Raw genomic sequence first — 21,666 nt, forward strand, 5'->3', positions numbered from 1 at the left:
CAATCAGTCTTAATCCAAATGCTTGCTGTCTCAATAGCAGAGTCCATGGACAATAAAGGTGATTGTCATATGATGAGTTGAAGAGCTTCGTGTATCAAGGAACTTATAAAACTTCCTCACATATTCTTCTTCTCACGGACCATAATCCTCCAGAAAAAAAAACAAGTTCTTCTACAACAATCAAAACAAACCATACTACAGTCCGACATAACAGTCCAAATAATATAGTTTAAACACTTCCAAAACACACACACACACACACACACACACACACACACAAAAAAACAAGTTAGACATACATAACCTCACTTACTTTAAAGGGGGTCATATAATGCCATTTTTGGACAAGCTAATATGATTCTTTAAGGTCTAAATTAAAAGTCTGTAATATACTTTAATTAAAAATTCTCATTAGTATTGTAAGAAAACTCATTTTACCTGGTCAAAAACAGCTCTGTTTTCAGCACGCCGTTTAAGTGCATGTGTCTTTAAATGATAATGAGCTTTGCTCACCCCGCCCCTCTGTTCTGTGCGTACACCGTTTGTAACACAATAACACAATAACCATAACGCGTTGTTCATTATAAACGTGGGATTATGAATTATATTGAGAACGTTGTACATAGAAAACATGCTGTAATGTACCTGAGTGTAAAAATAGCCACATTCATCGTGAAGCGTGCAGCAAGCGATTTGCAAAGATTAAAATAAATATTAATATAAAGGTTAATAAAACGTTACACTCACTTCAGTTATTCTGGAGGTGCAGCAGGAATATGAATAGTTGGTACCGATCCTTTTTTCAGGAGCAGCTTCTTAGCAAAACCAGCTTTATAACGTTACTGACCCTCGTTTGTAAAGCAGTCTGGTGTGTGAAATGATTCGTGCAAACATGAAAGCATTGATGTTGATCGTGGGGAATATTCACTTCGAAAACAAACTCAGCCACTGCGTCTTCAGCGGTTCGGATTTAGGAACATCAAAATAACTGCTGTGTTCCTTATTACACCCAAGAACAGAACACAACAATCGCTTAGACACCATTCTGCTCATAGACAGTGCTCCAGCGTATCAACAATGACTGCGCTGGTCCACGCGGACTATGATTGACAATCGACAATCGTGGGAGGGGCGTCCGACCGTGTGACGTCACACGGTCGAACAGCATGATTTGAGATGGGGGAAAACATATAAGAAGATTAAAAAAAAAACACTGGATGGATTTTTATCATTTTATGATGGTTGTGTACAGGCACTGCCAACACACATTTCAGTACAATCAACTTGTAAAAGTGCATGTACCATTATATGACCCCTTTAAAGTTGAGCATAAAACAAATGTTTCTCAACCAGGACTCAACAATTACATGGCAAGGCCATGCTTCAGCCTTTGCATGATACACCCATTCCTTCTACTATGTTACATGAGTTATAACATGAGTTATACGAACCTAAGAAAATCGCCACAATCATGGATGCTGATCCAGTGGAAGAGCCCCCACTGTAACCCTCAGATAACCCCGTGTATCAACCAAAGTAGCTTTCTGCTGGGAAGAAGTACTAGATTGGTGGATAGCAGAGGGGACTACACCTCTTTCGAGGTACTCAAGTCTTGATCTTAGCACCTCAATGGTCATCTTCCCGCAGTGGGTACATGACTCATCTACGAATGCTGTCTCAGCATCTTTACAGCCCAGACATGCAAGACTGTAATGTAATATACGACTGTCAGCCGGGGCCAGGTAACGACCACATAGAAAAACACACGGGTGGAATAACATTTTTAAAAAGATGCAACATCACACCTGTGTTTACTCTTTTAGGGAAAGATGCTCTTCTAGTGATGATGTGCTATGGTAAAGGTCGACTGTACAGAAAATACTCGTTTAGAAGACTGCACAGCGACCAAGTTCTCAGAGGAAGACGACCACCGCGGACGCACCGTCACACCAACACTTGTGCTGAACTTCTTCCTGGTTCTCTTTACAGAGAGATTCTGCACAGCAGAATCTTAATTAGTGAGTGCTGCATGCGTCCTTGTATTCCTGTGGCATTAGAGTGGTTCATGATCAATGTCCATTGGCTTGTTCTGTTACCACGCGAAGGTGATTGAGCTCTCAGGCGAAATCCCCATTCGTCAGTTCAGTTCTGACAGTGATAGGGAACTTAAAAAATAAATAAAAACTTTTATTGGAGTTGGTATTAAATAGTTACACCAGTAGGTGGCGACAAGTAACTGTTTTTATGAGCGAGTCAGTAATTCGTTATTTCAACTGAGTCGTTTGAAACACAGATTCATTCACAGGTTACAGGTTAGCTTTTTGTTTATTGAACTGTTGAAACTAGTGTTTTAACATTAAAACATATGCACACATACATCATAAAAACATTATACATATTTTCTCTGCAGTAATAAAGTAAACTATGTATTAAATTAAACTTATCTCTTCACAGAACCAATACATACAGTGTCAGGAATCAAGACTTAATTCAAACCTGTATGGCATTACCAATTATGTATTAGGATTTTCAACCACATTTGAGTCCCTCAAGGCCTAAAGTCTGTATATGAGCAGAGAGTTAAAATTAGCAATACCGCTTCAAGAATTCTGAACTTTAGCTAATGGTTGCAATGATCAATGCAAACATTATGTGATTTTTTTAAATTATTTTTTTTCTCACCATGCACCTCAGTGAGCAAAAACCATACTCAGTGAGTATACTATTAATTTCTACCATTACATTATTAAACTGTGGAAAACATTTCAATGATTTGATTAAATGATTTCAAATGCTACCCTGAAATATTTTATTAACTGACCTTTCCATTCCAAACATTCCATTAAGGGTGATGATAATGAGGCTGCTTACAACAATATGGATTAAGTCAACATGTATTGGACAAAAGACTGTTCAACACTGTTTATTCTATTTTTTTTATTTATTTTTAAACTGCTCAAAATAAAAGCATATAACAGATTGTAAATTTTTAGCTATATTTTGTTAATGTTGTTGTCTCTGCTCTACTCTCTGTCTCATTTATCAATGCTTTCCAGCATGTACGTGTGAGAACATAACCATAAATAAATATAGCATTTAAAACAATCAGCACCTTGATGATTTATTTGTATACATTTTCAGGGGGAGTTACATTTTATTATTATATTATATTATATTATATTATATATACGCATCACTTGATGTATATCATTTATAACTAATTTGCATTTGTTCCAGGCATTAAGAGACTGAAGGTTATAATGGATGATGTCATTATCTTTTCATAGCTGCTAACTTTCAGTCAGAAAAAGTCCTCTACAGAAACCAACACTGCTTTCTTAATGTTAGGAAAATGAATTTACAAGATAGAGGGCCCTATCTTGCACCCAGCGCAATTGACTTTGTACACCGACGCATGTATCATTCCTATTTTGCACCCGCGCACAGCGGACTTTTCCCTCCACAGACGCACGTCGGTAAATTAGGGAATGAACTTGCTCTCCCGGGGGCGGTTCAGTGCAAAGAGGAGGCGTGTTCCGGCGCAAACGTTCCCTGGTGTTATTTTGCAGGTTTAGAAAACAATTCCGCCACTGACCAGGAAAAACCTAGTCTAAAGTCAGTGGTGCGTTGCGCATGTTAGTATTCATATGCTATTTTAAGGGCGCATGCTTGGCCATAATCAATGTTCACATTTCATAAAAGATCATCAGAATACAGCTTTTCCCCTAAAAATTTCACACATATTTCTGCATATTTTTAATTGACTATCCTCATCTACACATACTGGTTTTTAATAATGCTATATATTTAATAATGCTATATATTTAATAATGCGTCTGCTCTCTTGTTTGCCATTTAAAAAAAATAAAAAATTATGAATAATCAAAAGCCTTTTTTTTAGAATGAGCTTTAAAAAAAAAAAATTCTGTTCAGCATTTTTAAATGAGTAAACAAGAATTTTATTATATCAAGTGATATCAACCGCTCATCCTCTGACATCACTCTGAAGTCTGTCACAGACACAGTCACATGACCAAATGGATATACTGTAGGAGGGAAAGTATTGTGTGCAGAACCAAAAAAGAAAAAAGGGAAATTAAAAACACGAGGACAGCATTATCCAAGCAGATAAGCAAAGATTGGTAAGCGCACTCTTTCTTTCTTTTTTTTTATCACTGTACGTCTCGAAGTTTCCTGAGAAGGCAAAGTGATTAACGTTAAATCAGTTCATTTCTCAGAATCTGCCAACTATCTTTTAATAGCATGTGTTGTGTTATGATTCTGTGAATAAAACGGACATCTAAATGTTTTTCTTGGAACCAGAAACAGGACATAAGGACCTGAAATAGACCAATTTTATATAGCCTACTTTGAATTTAGGATTTTTTTTAATTGTTTTATTTATTAAAACATTTTATTAATAGTAATAAAACCATATAATAACAACTACTTTTACTATTTTTAACAATATTTGTTACATGAATAAGCGTTATGTGTGTCTGTTTGTTTCAAGGTACACTATAAAAGTACATTACAAAAGTACAAATAATCATCAATCAGTCAATATATCATCAATCTTTCTTCCAGAACGTGTTTTTGTCTTACCCTGATTCACTATTGTAAGCCTATAGTGTTTATATTTTATTATATTTTATATTATTTTATAGTGTACCTTTAACTTTGAAAAACAATCAGATGGGGAACCATTGACCGTTTACCCTCTTTCACGCACTTTGTTGACGGTCCCTATATCATATGTGTTGCAACACATTTCAGGCTTGTTAGAGTTGCGGATGCGGCTTGCCTCGCGGTTGCAGTGAAAAGAGGTGTGAAAAAAGTGCAGCAAATAAACATGAGGTTTAAGTTCTGTTGCTTTTTTGTGAAAATAAATATGATGAACAAGACACCCAAAGTACTTGTTATTTAATTCCATTCAAAAGATGTGTTTATCTTTTTAATGTTTATATATATATTTATAGAATGGCAACAATCACATAACCTATAAAGAGATTGAACTGTCAGAGAGTTTGGGAATATTCACACATTAATACACATAAAAACATGATATCAGAGTTTTTAAAATCAAACATTTTAAAAGAGAACCATACACCATCGGTTGTTTAAACCAATAAGCATTAAGCTGTGTCGTCGTCAGCATTGTTTCCTATTGTGCTTTTGATCAGCGCAGTCAGGGAAGAGCAACAGCACCTGACTGCACAATTCTGCACAGTCACTTCGCTGACTCGAGAGTTTTTTTTTTTTTTTTTTTTTTTTTTGACATGCGTTGGCATGACATCTGTGCAAGTCCAACCACACTCTAGCTGTTTCTCAAGTCCAATAACACAAAGAACGGACTTGTGTTCTCGTGGAGACCGGTCTTGCCAGGCGACCTTGAAAGAACATGCTCTTATTCATTGAGATTTTTTGATGGATATCGAGGCTTTTTACTTGTGTGGAATCTGCAATCTCTGACCCAGTTTGTGTGCTTGTTTCCAAGGATGCAATACGCTGTGTTTCCTGCCAACTGGCATCCCGGGGTATCAAAATACTATTGGGTGAACTGGCAGTGGGCGAGGTCACACAGAACAAAACCCGACTGACAACACAGAAAGTGTAAAATAATAAGAAAATAACTGGTTGTAGAAGTGTTTTTCAGAGACACGAGTATGTGAACTTAGCATGTTTCCTAAATATCTGCAGACGTATTATGGCATTTTTATGCTTTAGTAGAGTAAAAAAGTTACGTACAGCATCTTTAAATCATCATGTGATATATCACTGACATAATCCTTGTACTCTATTGATAAGTGAAAAAGCTGTTGAAATGGAAAAGACAAGACGTGCTCTGACGCTGTGTGCAGCTGAATGCAACTGCACACATTAGCATAGCTAATGAAAACATTGCCCTTGAAAAAAACACACAAATGTGTCATAGTTATGCAGCTAAACATGGAAAATTGCCATAATTAAGAGATCGCAAACCTATGACGTTCTACCTGGAGCTGTTTCAGCAACACTATCAATGCCAAAAATAAACTGCAGCAGTGAGGTAGTAAGTCAGAGCTCTTTGAGTTGATTACGTTCATTATTATAATATTATGTGATTTGAAATGCAATACCCAATATTGGGTATATTGACGCCATCTCTTGTGAGGGTTTGCAAACTCTGGCTGTATGTGATGCGTTCATCTGATTTGTAGGAGGCATGGCTTTGGAAATCGTTCTGAAGGGAGGGTGGGATCTATATTTTCAAAGCTAATGTGCTATTGCCATCCTCTTAAAGTGCCTACTCTTCCTGTAAGTGAACGTAAATAGTTGAGAAAGAAATCAAATGAATGTTGATATTGGATCCATGCATGAGGTCTTAAAGTGACAGCAGCCTATATGGGTGGGTGGGATCCAACACTGATATCCCTCAGCAAATGTGCAGTAGCTCTCATGGCCATCACCAAAAAAGATGTCATAATTCTACAATTTTAGAATTTTATTTTATTTTTTTAATAATACAATGAATTTCTTAAAGAAAACAATTGATAGGATTTAGAAGATTTCTTACTGGAGAAGTCTATCAGCAATGCTAACATTTCAGCCTCAAATAGCACAGTAAGCAAACAGCCTTATTTGGAAGAAAGTCACACATCTCTCGATCTGTTACCCGCTCAGCAGTTTCACTAATGAAGAGTATAAGGGTACAGTTCGCACTTTCTCTTATTGGATCTCATTTTTGTCTTTTTCTCACAGTTTCTTGCATTTTGTAGTACATGGTGACCATTGCAAATCAAACTGCATTAAGAAGGTAAGAATGAAAAAGGGTATAATACTTTACATTTAACATTTCAAAGTGATTTTACGATACTTTATGATAAGTCTTAATGTTTCAATTTCCAAACATTTGAATCCACAAATCCAAATACCTTTAGAATGAGCGCAACAGATAATCCATTGGATAACATTTCCATTCTTTAGAACTGTCTTCACTTTATTTTTTTATTTTTATTTTTGTATATGTAAAACAAGAGTTGTTTTTATTTCACCTTAGGGCAAACCCAGGAAACATGATGAGACCTCTGCTTGTTCATTTGCTTTTACAAGGTATAGATTTCTTTTTTTCTCTTTTTCATACAGTATAGGTTCAATTGATAAGTGTGTACAGCATGCATATATTTCAAAGATATTTAAAAAAAAAGTTATGACCTCAGTCGCTTACATTAGGTCAGGTAATTCAGTATATTTATCTTTGAAGATTTCTGTTGTCTTTTCTTGTGCTGCTTCTTGGTAATTTTAATGGTTGCACACCAAACAGTTTATATAGTCTAATATTATAGTCAGACCAATACTATCAGATTTGCCTACTTGAGCAAAAAAGAAGGTTGTTTAATTTCCACAAATCTGCAACCTATATTTAGCTAGACAGAATTAAGTTGTGTTCATGGCATTGTAAAACGGGTTCAAAGTGGTCCCCACCCTCTAAATGTATGATGCGATATGATACAACAAACAAATCTGCCTCTATCCAAGCAAATAACATGCATAAACCTCACATAATTTAAAGGTATGTCTAAAGACCATTCACCAGTCAGTGGTGCATTTTAATTTACTAACTTTTTATGATAACACCAAGATGCAAGCATATTTGAGGGGCAGCCAAGCGAAAAGCAAAGCCAGAAGAAAAAGCAGCTGGCGATGTAGGTATCTGTGAGTTGTCATACGGAGTGATTAGGTGTACTCAACATCAACTGTGTCTCGCTTTACTGATTGGTGGTGATTCCACAACAACTGCAATAACTATTCAATAAAATAGATAATCAGTGTTGATCAATGTTATTAATTTTTAATTATCAATTAATTTGGTCTGCGTGCTGTCCATTTTTCAGCAGTGAATAACATATTTCTATTACTTCTGTGATTGAAAGCAGAATATATGTTGGTGGAAAACAATAAAGACTTAATGTGTTTTTTTTGTGTGTGTTTTTTTTAAGTTTTCTTAATCTTCAACTCAGCAATAATGTTCTTCAACTTTTTTTCCACAGGTGTTCTGTTGTTTGATACTTTAGCATGGGAAGTGAAAATGCCGAAAGAAATTCACGGTCTCCAAGGTTCCTGTCTGGTTATACCATGTTCTTTCTCTTACACATCGTATCCACCCAAAGACCCACATAGAGTTGTGTGGTATCAGTGGGCCTCTCGTGGTTATCCTTTAGTTTATGATCAATGGTATCTAAATGATGTAATTGAGAAATTCAGATGGAAAACGGATTTATATAGAACATCAAGTGGGGATTGCAGTCTGCTGATCAAAAACCTGGAATATTCCCACCATGGAGAAAAAATATATGCATGGATTGACCCTGAAAATGTTGGATGGCGCACCTATGCATTTTATGATGTCACCTCTACTATCCTTGTCGACGGTATGTAAATTCCCAAAATAAACTTTCTTCTAATCAGTTTATTTGCTAAAATAACATTTAAAAATAAAGGCCAGACAATTTGCCCAAATAAGTTTGTACATTTGTACATGTCTTTGTATGTTTTTTGTTTTTTTTCTTTAATAAACAATATTAATAAAACATTTCATGAAATTAAGACAATAGATATTTTGTTCAAAATAAAGAAAAAAGGTCTTGAACACTTCCTGGTTGTCTATGGAAGTACAGTTGGTTTTATGACTGTAAGTCATTCTCTTCAAATGCTATTGAAGTTAGAAACGTGTGTACCAATGTTGTATGCAACTTTAGAGACGGTCCCTAAATGTGCGAATATCCAGTGTCAAGCCAACTTTACGCCAGTATTTCAGTGGGAATCGCTTAGCATGAAACTTTGCGTGTTACATTCTTATTCTGAGTCCGCTTGCCTGTTCCTATCTAGTATAGCCTACATCCCCAATAAGGTGCGAGTTTGGTCTTTTATATCACTGCAATAGTCCATTAAGCGTTAAGTGTCCTGACCGCAGGGGAATCCTGGAGAATGACATATTGAGGGAATCTCCAGTTCTGCAGCACAGTGCTGCGATATAACATTAAGAAAACGAAACAACAGAGAGAAATATATCTCTACTATGTCAGAATTAACGTTTTATCTGTACATCAGCATCGGGGAATAACATTATAATCTCGTTCACAGTAGAGAAAGCTGCTTAGCCTACAAGAAAAGCTGCTTTGAGCAAAACTAACTGTTAAGACTTAAATGTAAACACATCTTTTGTGTCTTTATCAGCTTTTATATACAATAGGCCGTATACAATATATATATATATTGGGGCTGGGAATCGATTAAAAAAAAAAAACTAATTAATTGCACAATTTGCTGTAATTAATTGCAATTAATTGCAATTCCCCCAAGCTTGTAATCATCAATATTTAAACTTAGAATCACCTAATTAAATTAAACAACACAGGAAAAAAAGGAACAGAAAATAGCCCTATATTAAAATAATATTAAACATCAGTATATCAATATATTATTCTTTTTCAATAATCAATCAACATAATCAATTTAACAGATTTATTTTTATTTTATTTTTTACTAATTATCAAAATAAAATCTAGTCCTACAAAGCTATTATTACCAGATCAGAGCAGGTCATTTTACCATTGTTGCCCAGCATGACTATACCAGCTCAGTAGGGCTATTGCAAACAGAAGTCTACTACTGAGAAATTTCACGTTATTTGAGCGGACTTTGCTTTTCCAGTGTGTGATCGGTACATGATTGGAGCGTATGGGCCGTTAATGACAGAGCAGAACGCGCAAACACAGAGCAGAACATTGAGCAGAGAGCGCAGCGCGCCGAAACACACACACACACACAGAACAGAGAGCGAGCCACACACACGGAACGGAAAAGACCCGCTCATGAAAGCTGCGCGAGAATGAAACCTGATCGCTGACCACAGATGGGCGCGACGGCATATTTTCAGCCTTTTCAATAGCAGCCGCAACAGGAAATCATTAAAATGAGGCAAAAAAAAAAAAAAAAGTGCTGCGTTAATTGTATATATATATATATACTGGACCTAATCATCAGAAATACTCATAGATATCCATATAAGGCTAGATGTCTTAAGGCAGAGTCTCGAACGGCAACACACCGGCGGCCATCTTGCCACAGGGAAGCTTTCTGGCGAGCTCTGTGGTATCTGAAGTAAGGTGAGTGATCAGCACGAACACAAATCCTCTTATCTCGCTGAAATCTTGACGGATTTACAAACGGTTTTGTTTCTTACAAACGTTATTAACGTGGCTATAATTCTGGATGCTTGAACATGTTTAAATATATAATATTATATTTATTGATAAGTATGCAGTGTCATAACTACATCTCTGACGTTTATAACAAACCAAACCGTTTGAAAATCAGTAGAAATTTAGCAAGTTATGGTTATTTAAAAAGTACATGCACCATTAACACAATGTTACGAGTGAGCGAACTCCCTGTGGCAAGATGGCCGCCGTGTGCGGACGTAGACCTCCATTGGCCAGCAGCGCGGATGTGACATCTAGCTTTTATTATATGATATCTATGGAAATACTTACCACTTGCTCCATTTCTGTAAATCCGTTTTTATGAATGAATGAATCTCTCACCTGTTGCTCTAGTCTTTGTCAACACTCGCGTGCACCACCCGCTGGTGAGGAAGACTAACAGCTATGGCGATTCTCAATAGGCAATCTACTGATATTCCTGCCATTCCCGGAAGTCAATTGTTGAAATTTCTGTCGAATTTGAACCACTGAATTTGTGTAAGCGAATTTGTAAAGCGAAATAAAATGGACCAAAAATTGCCTGTTGAATATTATTGTCACAGAGTCACCAGATCAGCACGCTCCGCCCACTCGTTCACTCTCCCCAGAATTCTGATTCACCGCACCTGCACTTCATCATCAACACACTATAAAGAGGCACTTCTCCTTCACTTCCTTGTCTGGTCTTGTCCTTACGTGAACCTACAGACTCTACTCGATTACTTACGATTCCTACTTACCTCGAAGATTTCTCACCTGAACTTCTTCTCCGATCATCCGCTTCCCGTCATCCGTCTTCTGTTTCTTGCCATCAGCCCGCCGAGTCCTCTTCCATCACCTGCAAACGAGATATCAAGATTATCGTTCAGCTAAGTTCATCCAGTTCTGATTCTCCAATTCATACTCGCCAGTCTCCCATTGTTCCACTCCGTGCCTCTGTTCAATAAAACCGTTTTGCTGTCTGCTTCTCTCTGTATCGTGCAATTATAGGTTGTATTTTTAAACAGAATAAGTATTTTGGAAGTGAAATCTGAAAGGTGAATATGGCTTATTTAATTTAATTATGAGACTGTGTGTGAAATGTTTTTTTAATTAAAATATTCACAGCTTAAATATACAACCATGTTGAATTTCAGCCCATAAAAATGCAAGCCCTAAAACAATGCATTTTAATGCAGCATTTTCAAGCAGGGTTAATGCAATGCATTTTTTTTTCAAGTAGTGCAATTCAACAAGCTTTTTTTGTTTCAAAAACATTTGTCATTGTTTTACTTCCATAGTTGTCCAACTTTGCAAACTTTCATATCGTTTATTATGTTAATGTATGATGAACTACACTGGTGGTTAAGGGCTGCACGATAAATCATATTTTAGGCATAATTGTCTGGAATATTTGCCTGCTGGTTATTTATTCTGAAAACTTTCATTTTCATTTGACACTTGGTACTCCAGCTTTCATGCTTGCGGTTGCCAGATGTCAAGAGTTTAAATCCCCCAATCTGAGCTTTGGTTTTTAATGGATACATTTTCTGCTCAGTGTTTGACTTAAACCTCCCAACCACGGTGCACATACTCTTTCTGAACTGAGAAAAAAGTGCTATTGATCTGAAAGGACAGGCAAACACGTAAGTAGGAATTGGCAATTTCCACTGCGATATTTTGCTCAAATGAAACTGTAACACAGCCAGTCTGTTTTCTTTCACACAAATATGTTTTCTGTTTTCTAGATGAGGTCAAATAAACCATGCTTCTCTTGATTTGTGCTGATGTGAAAAGTCCAATAATTTTCTGTAAAAGTTTCTGAAATTACAATAATTGTGATTAATAGTCATTATTATTTTTAGCAAAATAATTGTGTATTATCATTTTGATCATTAGCTATCGTGCAGCCCTACTGTTGGTTATACTGCTGACATGACATGAGGAACTGATTTCATACATCCTCAAAAATGACCCAAGTTTGTTAAAAATAATTGAAAAGTGGCTAAAAAAGGTTACAAAGTTAGTTAAAAAAACAACAACAACAAAAAAACACTCTAGTATCATTTGTTTGCAGAGGCCTCTCTGTTTTTATCTAATGCAATGACATTCAGACATTTTAAGTGTCCAATTACATTTTGCAGCTACTGTATTACATATTGTATATCAAAATGTATGTACAGTACTAAGTATAATGTGTCTGTGAATTATAGCAAGTCCACAGCAGCCGAGCATCAATATTTATGGAGGTGAAAGGACGGGTGACACCATCACAGTAGCATGTTCGACTTTCCACACGTGTCCATACAGCAAACCAGACATCATTCTGAACGGTATAGAAGGAAATGACAAAATATACCATCAGCATTTTGAAGACGGCCTGTGGAACATCACTCTGACACGCACAAGTGTCGTAAAAGCAGAACGCTTGACTATTAAATGTTCTGTAACATATTATGGTGACAAAACAGTGACAGCTACAAAAGACAAAAGTGCTAAATGTGAGTAAACACACATATAAACTGCTTTGTGTGTTATTGTTAAGTTCTATTTAAATGTCACATTTGAACCTATATCAAGATCTCAATTTAATTGCAGGTGTTCATGATAAAATAACGATTGAGCCTGGACAAGCAGATGTCACAGAGGGTGTCGCAAAGAACTTCACTTGTTCCGTCTATCACTCCTGCCAGAGAGAGACTCCAACCATCACATGGAACTATAAGAACATGCAGATCTCAATGGGGAGCAACACACTCTCTGGTTTAAATCGGGTCACCTATTCCACCATAACCTTTCTGGGATCAAAAGACGACCATGGGAAGAAATTGATTTGCACTGCAAAATTTTCTGGAGGAAACGCTGAAACCTCTGTTGCTTTACGTGTACAACGTGAGTAATTTATCAGCATCATGTATGATGTATGTGATCTCTCCATGTCTCTTTATTATAGTGGTATCTTATCTTTTTGTATTTAATAAACTTGATAACTAAAGAAATTTCAAATTATGCCTTGTTGTAAAGTTTGCACAAACAGTGCTTGATCTGAGTTGAATGGTTCACAGAATTATGTGTATACAGCAATGAGAATACACTGTTTTTTAATCATAAGAAACAACATTTATTAGATAGTTCATGTCAGATTGTATTGGAGACTTGAAACATATTATTTAAATGTTAGTTTGTCAAGAAGGTTTTGAGATTTCTGTATTTCCTCATTTAAATAAATAGGGAGTTCTGTGGGAGAGGCTCTCCATGGGAGATTCCAAGCAGGAGGGACCTTCTGTCCCAGGCTCAGGGGACAATCTTTCACCCCCAACCAGAGATCCAGTTCATAGATTCTGGTCTGTTATTAATACCATCCCAAAGGCTAGGGCTCCCTCTACTATAAAGCTGTATGCTCTTAAATGGTATATTTTCTCATCATGCTTGAGCAATGCCATCTTAGCCTAGCTTGATTGCCCAGTTGGTTCAGAACTGGAGTTTCTTCAAGATTATCTCTCAGCTGACTCCCGCGACCTTTAAGGTTAATGTGGTCATTATTTCATCTTGCCACAACCAAATTAAAGGGGTTTCAGTGGAGAAACATGTCCTGGTGTCCCGTTTCTTGTGTGGTGCTAGATGGCTGAGACCTGTCCGCAGACCATTGTATTGGACCACTGCAGATCTATTGTATTGAAAGGGTTGTTAGATGCTCACTTTGAGCACTTAGAGTCAGCCTCTGTGAAGCTTCTTACCCTCAAGGTGGCTTTGCTGATTGCTATTACCCCATTAAAAAGGCTAGGAGACTTGCATGCCTTGTCCGTCACATCCTCCTGCCTGGATTTTGCCCCTGGACTGATCAAGGAGATACTGCACCTTAAGCTGGATAAGGTCCCTTAGGTGCCTTCTTCATCATTTCATCCAAGTCATGTCCAGTAAGAGCTGTTAGGGTTTACGTCCACTGCTCAGGCCAGTGATATAAATCTGATCAACTTTTTGTCTGCTTTTGGAGGGCGCAAGTGGGGTTCTGCTGTTTCCAAACAGACCATATCTCACTGGGTTTCGGATGTGGTCACTTTGGCGTATAAGGCACAAGGGGTCGCTTCGCCTCTAGGAGTTAAGGCCCATACTACCCGAATTATTCCTGCTTCTAAGGTGCTATCAAGAGTTGTGTATTTACTCAATGTTTGTGGTGCAGCAGGATGGTCCCCCCTGCACACATTCATCAGGTCTTATAGTGTGAATGTAGAGTCAACCCCAGGGTCTCTTAGATCCTCTCGGGGTGACTCCTTCCTGTACTCTCAGTATGGTGGCGTGGGTATTGACATTTCCATTGCGTCAACACCATGACATGTGTCTCGTTCCCATTCTCAGGGAACCAGGTAATATACATAACCCAGAGACGTATTTTTTAACCTTTCAGCATACATCAGTTGTGCACTTGTGATTGTGGTGCATTGTGGGATTGAAAGAGTACACTCGATAATATCCACTATGGTTTCAGACACCACTACAAATGTCTGTCCCCTCAAATAGTGCCGTATTTAAGGGTATAGTGGGCGATTTCGGACACAGCTCTGGTTTAATAGCACAGTACCTTGAGTATTGAGGCTTGTTACTGCATTTAATACTAATATGTTTTTATCCTAAGGCTCAAATGTGACACTTCACTAACACCAAAACCAACCATAAATAAAGCAGCCTAAAATGTTTTTACTTATTGTTTTCTACTCATTATTTTACAGAGTATCAGAAACCAGTCCAGATCCTGAATGAAAGTATGTGGATTTTTCCTTCTTAGGCCGTGTGTCCACCAAAGTGTTTTTAGCCAAAACACCAGGCGCTCTTCTAAAATCACCTTGCTGTGGGCGCTTGAGAGCACTTCAGTGGTGCAGCATATTATTCAGTTGAGACACTTTGGTGCTATGACCCGGAATGTTCACAGAAGTGTTATCTGATTTAAATTATTTGTTCCATTGTTTTGCTTGTTGTTGTCGTCTGTTGCCATTGTACAAGCAAGATGTGATGGTTGGTCGTGTTGTATTTGTCCTGCCCTTCCCTCCACTGTGATTGGATGGCTGGGTAAAAAGTGACAGTGATGAGCGCTGTGCTTTACCCAAAGTTAAAAAATTTTCAACTCTTGGCGTCCAGTGCAGAATTCAGTGACCCACAGAATTAAGTGACCCTAGAAGGTGCTGTAGTGATGGTAGGGTTAGGATTGGGATTAGGAGCAGGTGGGATTAGCTCAAATACAGTGCCTACTAAGGTCACTTATTCCAGTGGGTCACAGAATTTGGCACAACAGCAGAAAAAAACCCGCCAAGCATTCAGTGTGAGATGGGGGATGTGCGCAACAAACTTTTGTATTCTGTAAAACAGATTGCATCGTTGTTTTACTCAAGATACCTTCAAAGGAGTGAGCAAATATGAGCATAATGCAGATTGATAGCTAAAAATGTTTTATCTTCTTCTCAATGACATTTAAATATTTAAATCACATTAAAAAAAAAACAATCTTAAAAAGAACTAGCTAGGTTAGCTGATTACCTTAAAAGTCTATTGATATCGCTCTCAGTTAGTACTGCTGTTAACACTTTTTTCCAGTAAGGAGATGCTATGAGACCAGTTGTCCTGTTTGTTCATGTGTAGTTCGGCATAAAGCCTATAGACGCTCAGCACCACGTCACACTGCTGGTATTTTTAAATATGCGGCGCTCCCATTTAAAACAATTGAAAAAATATGCTGGCTTTGGTGGACTCACAACCTTACGCTACTCTCATATTTATACTATTGTTCTGCGCTCATAATTATTAATAAACAATAATACTTTCAGTTCTGCAATATCGATTAATCCCATTAATTAACTCATTAATTATATGGGATCATATGTCATTTTAGACCAAAATCAGGCGGACGTGATGTCCATGATCACAGCGTTGACTCGTTCCTGTGTGGTAATACCATGCAGTTTCAAGATGGAAAAAGAATATGTCACCGGCCTCCAGTTTATTTGGGTCACCAAAAAAGATGGCTACATGTTCCACACTAATAAGGGCAACATCTTAGACAACTTCAAAAACCGCACAAGGCTCCTGGGAAACCCGGATGAACAGAACTGTACTATGGAGATGGATGATGTGCAAACTCATGACAACGGGCCATTCTGCTTCAGAGCAGAAAAAGAAAACGAGAAATACAGTTTCAACAACAGCTGTGTGTTCATTATAATGCAGGGTGAGGATTTGTACTTATACTTGTGAAAAGTTGCATTTACACCAAGTGTAATTCATTCATCACCTCCTAGAGGTTACTAATATAACATCTTTGTGTTTCTTGTTAAAAAGCTTCTCCAGACAAACCTGTGATGTCATCCCTCCCTGAAGACATCGATCCCGGGACACGCGTCACCGTCAAATGCTCAGTCAACCACACATGCCCCTCTCACCCTCCCAAAATCAACTGGAGTGTCCCAACAGCCCGAGAAACTATCAGCCACAATCACATGGGTGAAGGCGTCTGGGAAACAGTGTCCGATGTGACCTTCATTCCAACTGGATATGAAGAGAAAGATGAAATTGTCTGCAGTGCCAACTTTTGGGGTGGTAAAACACAGAGTCATACTGCCATCCTGAGTGTTAAGAGTGAGTATCGACTGATACAGTTACGTCCAAGATATTTTGGAGGATCTTTACTTGAATTTGTGTTCATGAGATTTTCTTTTTGCATTGGTCTGTTTATTAATATGACTGGTCTAAAATAACCTGAAGTGTATGATTTGTGAGAGATGTGACTATTAATTATTCAATAATATTATCATAGGGATTCAAGGGGTTGGATTTGGGCCTTATGTCATTGCTTCTTCACTTGTGTTCATCCTCGTTTGCTTACTTGCTGGAGTTTGCATATATAAAAGGCGACACAGGTTTGGATGTTTTTTTGTTTTTTCTTATACTCATCATTTAGAATATCTGTATTGTGAGGTCTCTATCTCAAACCGACTAGTGCCATCTGGAGCTCAAAATATCACTGTTTCTGCTTGCAACTTAAATTTTCTCTTTTTCTTAAAGGGATAGTTCACCCAAAAATGAAAATTAGCCCATGACTTACCCTCAAGTCATCCTAGGTGTATACGACATTCTTCCTTCAGACGAATACAATCAGAGTTATATTAAAACATGTCCTGGCTCTTCCAAGCTTTATAATGGCAGTGAAATGCTGTTTCTGTCCATAAAGGTTTATTTATCCATCTAAAACAAAATGCTCCACTCGGCTCTGGGGTTTGTGTAAGAAAAATATCAATATTTAAAACTTTACAAACTTATACGCTGGAACACCAGTCTCTCGTGAACATGTGTACGACAGTTAGCGGAAGTTAGAGATTACAGTTTGTAAAGTTTTAAATATGGATATTTTTCATACACAAACACATCGCTTCACTTCAGAAGGTCTTTATTAACCCCCCAGAGCTGTGTGGAGCTCTAATGATGGATAGATGGACTTTTATGGACATCAAAACAGAAACAGCCATTCACTGCTAGTATAAAGCTTGGAAGAGCCAGGACATTTTTTTATATAACTCTGATTGTATTCGTCTGAAAGGAGAAAGTCATATACACCAAGGATAACTTGAGGGAGAGTAAATCATGGGTGAATTTTCATTTTTGGGTGAACTATCCCTTTAACACTTAAATCATCCTAGAGCATTTATCAGATTATCCCCAAATTTGGGTTAGATAGTCTTGAGACAGTGCTGGTGAAATATTAATTCAATATTTCAGACCGTAACAGCAGGCATTGCAAACAGAAAATGAAGCTGTATCTCACTTTTACATTATTCTTATTGATTGTAGACAGCCTTGTCAGGATAAGCATGGGTCACAAACACAATCTGAACAAAGGTGAGTATAAAATATTATGCTTAATTTATCAATTTTCACCTCTTGGTCTTTGTTTCCAGTACAACTAGTGCTAGGTACATTGGAAGTGAACAATGGCAGGTTGAAAGTCTAATTATAACTTTGCAAAAGTAAACTAAGCACAAACTAGTCATGTTTGTAATCCAACTATTTTAACGTCAACAGACATAGCATTTGGACCTTATTTTCTGAACAATTACATAGAGAAAAACATCTTCATAGAATTCATAACCTCACACATTCTTTCTTCTACACACCACTCACTGATGACACTTCTCTCTTCACAGGCCAAACAACACATATTACGTGTCAGAAAACAAGCCTTTCTCCAAACCTCATATGCCATCACCAAAGAGGTACAGTGTGCTTGTGTCTTCCAAGGTCTAAACCACTAATATAACATGGTGCACAGCAAAATAATACTATTCTGTCTATGAGCAGACTGCAGGGCTGCCAACTCTCACGCATTGAGCGTGAGACTCACGCAATTGACACTTTTCACACGCTCTCACGCCACACATCCATTTTCTCACGCACAGAAAAATTGCGGAGCAAAGAGGTACTTTTAATATTAAACTAATTCTCAGCTCTTAGATTCCGTCAATTTTATTACGAAATTCAGACAAAAATACCTTTGGCGCTTGTAAATGTGACGTGACAGATCGCTGAGCGCCTCGGTTCAAGTGCACGTGAACCGATCACCTGTTACTTTTTTATTTAAAGATGCAGTACAACTTACCGAAAGTATACATAATATCGACCAATTAGTGTTTTTCAACCACGGAAAGAGGTCAATATAACAGCAGGAGAACAATTATGTCACATAACTTTACATTTACCTCAGGAAAGCCATTTAACGACCATAGCATGTTAATTAAATAGAAAAAATAGCTAGAGATGAGATTTTGCTGAGCACTATATTACATATTTATTATATTTTTACTTATGTCATTAAATAATTGTTATTATAACAAAAACTGCATTATATTTAATGTAAAATTATTTTTAACCTTTAATAATACCAGCAGATTGGGCCCTCTATGTTTACAGCATTAGGTGAGATTATTTTTTTAAATAAAATTTAAAATAAACATGTATCCAAAATAGTCAATATTGAATCAAAATCGGAATCAAATCACAAGAATGGAATTGAAATCTTGAAATTTTTGTCAAGCAATAATAAAAACTGTATCCTAACTGTATCTGTAAACATTGTAACATGTTGTCACTAAACTTCATACAATTCTATTTAGTTACCAAATGTTTTGACAATCACAATTACACTTATTGTGATGCAATATTTGTTTTTACATACCACCACCCACAAAAAAAAATATCACTCCAAGCTAAACTCAAAAGTTGGCAGCCCTGAGACTGTCATAATAAAAGTTCCTGTGCCACTTCAAGATTCCTTTAACTCCAGTTGCCATGATAAATACAGATAGGCTATGAGTGATTTTGTTCTTCTTCTTCTTTTCCTTTTCACCATGCACCTCAGTGAGCCAAAATCCTCAGTGAGTATATTATTTATTTCTACCATTTTTAAACTGTGGAAAATATATTCAAATTCTATGGTTTCAAATGCTGCCCTGAAATAAGTTATCGACTGATCTCTGTGTCATTTCTTTCTTAATTATTCAATTTAGGGTTATGATTATGAGGCTGATTACGCCAACTTGGAAGATCTTAACGTGTATGGAAATGTCTGATGATAATGTACAAAACAAGGTTCAACACAGTGGGTTTTTTTAAGCTCAAAATAAATAAAGCAGATTGTATACTTTTAGAAATATAATCACTGTCTGTTATTGACTTTTGTATTTACATGTATTTTAATGCTGTTGTCTCTGCTCTACTCTTTCATTTATCAATGCTTTCCAGCACGTTTGTCTGAGAACATAACCATAAAAACATATAAAATGGATCAGAAAGTGTCATACAGCACCTATGATTTATTTGCTTAAATGAAAAAGGGGAGAAACATTTTCATTCTAGAGTACATAATTTGTGTAGACAAAAGTCTATATTGTGCAGGATGAGTCATATAAGCATCACTTTCTGTATATAAATCATCAGCAATGTCATCTGATGTGTTCTCTAAGTAACTAATTTGCATTTGTTCCAGTATGTATATGTATGTATGTATTCCACCTTATCTTTCACAAATATATTTTTGAAATATAATGTGTTCGATTTCCGGTAAGCCACTTCCGCTAATAGTAGTTATTGTGAACCTGTAGTTTTGCGTCGACTGTGTAGTTTTGACTGGCTAGCTAATATTGGCTTTAATATTGATTACAGAAAGACTGGCGTCCTTTGCTCAGTTAGGGTGTGTCATAATAGCTGGTTCAAATCTAAAAATACCTACTAGATATTTGTTTTGACCATAATCCACACACCAGAGCTGAATGTGGATGTGGGGCACCCTATGATCTGTTCATGCTGATACTGATGCTGGCAATGTGAATTGCTTGTTATTTTTATGTTTTAGTCAAATAGTTAACAGTGTATCTGTTGCATTAACTGTTCAATCACCATTTTGCACACACATGCTTAACATGTGACGCGATACAGTACATGTGAAATGGTATATGTTAAATTACATTACTTTTTGTAGTTTATGTATTTCTCTTGTGTGTATTTGAGCGACACAATTGTCAGAAAACGCCAACACTTTTATATATGATAAATATAAACCATCACTGTGTTTAATAGTGTTTTGTGCGTGCTCCCATAATATGTGTTTTGTTTGGTGTATTTGTTTATTTAGTAAATTGATTTTGAATGTGTTTATCTTTTATTACTTTGCCTATTTGGATTGTTTGGTTTATTTCCTTTCTAATATTTCATTTTGTTTTCTTTGTATCTTGCAGGAGCTGAGCATTCCCTTGAAGCAGGCTGGTTTGGTGCTGCACAGGCTTCACTATAACATGGGTTATTATTGCAGTGTCTCCATTTCTGTCTATGTGCTGGGTGCAGCCATACTAGCCTGCTCTTCACAGAGGAAGCCTCAGTCCCTGCAGCGACATGCAATATATATATATTTTTTGTTTCTTTACTTTGTTTCTTTTGACCAATACAAGTTTGGTGATAAACTTATTGCTGGTCAATCATTTTATCTCTAATAAAAGATTGTCTGTTTAAACGGAAACTCACGCCTGTTGCCTCTTCTCAGTGGGACGTTTTTTCGTGTGCTTGATTCTTTGGTTATTTCAGGGTGGTGTAGTCTCTACTGAGCGAGCCACATGTTGCTACACAGTCATTAATAGACCAAAGATCATGGTTGGTTTTGATGGTGTCAATACTGTTCATAGCTCGTATTGCTGTTGCAGACAGAGACACAAACCAACACTGCTTGCTTGCTCAAAAAATTGGGTGAATAAATGTGCAACTTTTTTTTTTAAAAGTCGCATTCATCACATTTCCTAAAAGTATCACCATCTAAATGATGTTTGAAAAAAGATAATCAAAGTGTGTCTGTAAGTAACACAGGCTCATTGGAAAGACATACAAGTGGCAACATTTTTGCAAAACGCAAAATACG

At 36.9% G+C, this 21,666-nt stretch overlaps 1 protein-coding gene across 2 annotated transcripts; it reads left to right on the forward strand.

Annotated features, from left to right (window-relative positions):
* The first annotated feature begins 4,037 nt into the window (after positions 1 to 4,037).
* On the forward strand, positions 4,038 to 21,277 carry LOC311090887 (uncharacterized protein). 2 transcript variants are annotated; one of them, XM_084126510.1, is made up of 14 exons: positions 4,038 to 4,142; positions 6,742 to 6,796; positions 7,040 to 7,092; positions 8,031 to 8,411; positions 12,437 to 12,724; positions 12,822 to 13,115; positions 14,951 to 14,983; positions 16,105 to 16,440; positions 16,551 to 16,847; positions 17,026 to 17,128; positions 18,057 to 18,104; positions 18,410 to 18,478; positions 19,621 to 19,636; positions 19,769 to 21,277. In XM_084126510.1, exons 2-14 carry the CDS (start codon positions 6,762 to 6,764, stop codon positions 19,829 to 19,831), a joined length of 2,016 nt encoding a protein of 671 aa, XP_083982636.1. In that variant the 5' UTR covers positions 4,038 to 4,142; positions 6,742 to 6,761; the 3' UTR covers positions 19,832 to 21,277. The 2 variants fall into 2 exon arrangements, with proteins under 2 accessions (XP_083982636.1, XP_083982637.1); XM_084126511.1 differs by lacking the exon at positions 19,621 to 19,636 and having other exon boundaries at positions 18,410 to 18,483.
* The last annotated feature ends 389 nt before the right edge of the window (positions 21,278 to 21,666 follow it).

The sequence above is a fragment of the Abramis brama genome (genome assembly GCF_963993115.1).
Source record: "Abramis brama genome assembly, chromosome: 10".
Taxonomy (NCBI): Eukaryota; Metazoa; Chordata; class Actinopteri; order Cypriniformes; family Leuciscidae; genus Abramis; species Abramis brama.

Coding starts and splice junctions, on each gene's coding strand:
- LOC311090887 (XM_084126510.1), top strand. CDS start 6,762: ATGGTGACCATTGCAAATCAAACTGCATTAAGAAG. Junction 13,116..14,950: donor TGTTGCTTTACGTGTACAAC/GTGAGTAATTTA, acceptor ATTATTTTACAG/AGTATCAGAAACCAGTCCAG. Junction 16,441..16,550: donor TGTGTTCATTATAATGCAGG/GTGAGGATTTGT, acceptor CTTGTTAAAAAG/CTTCTCCAGACAAACCTGTG.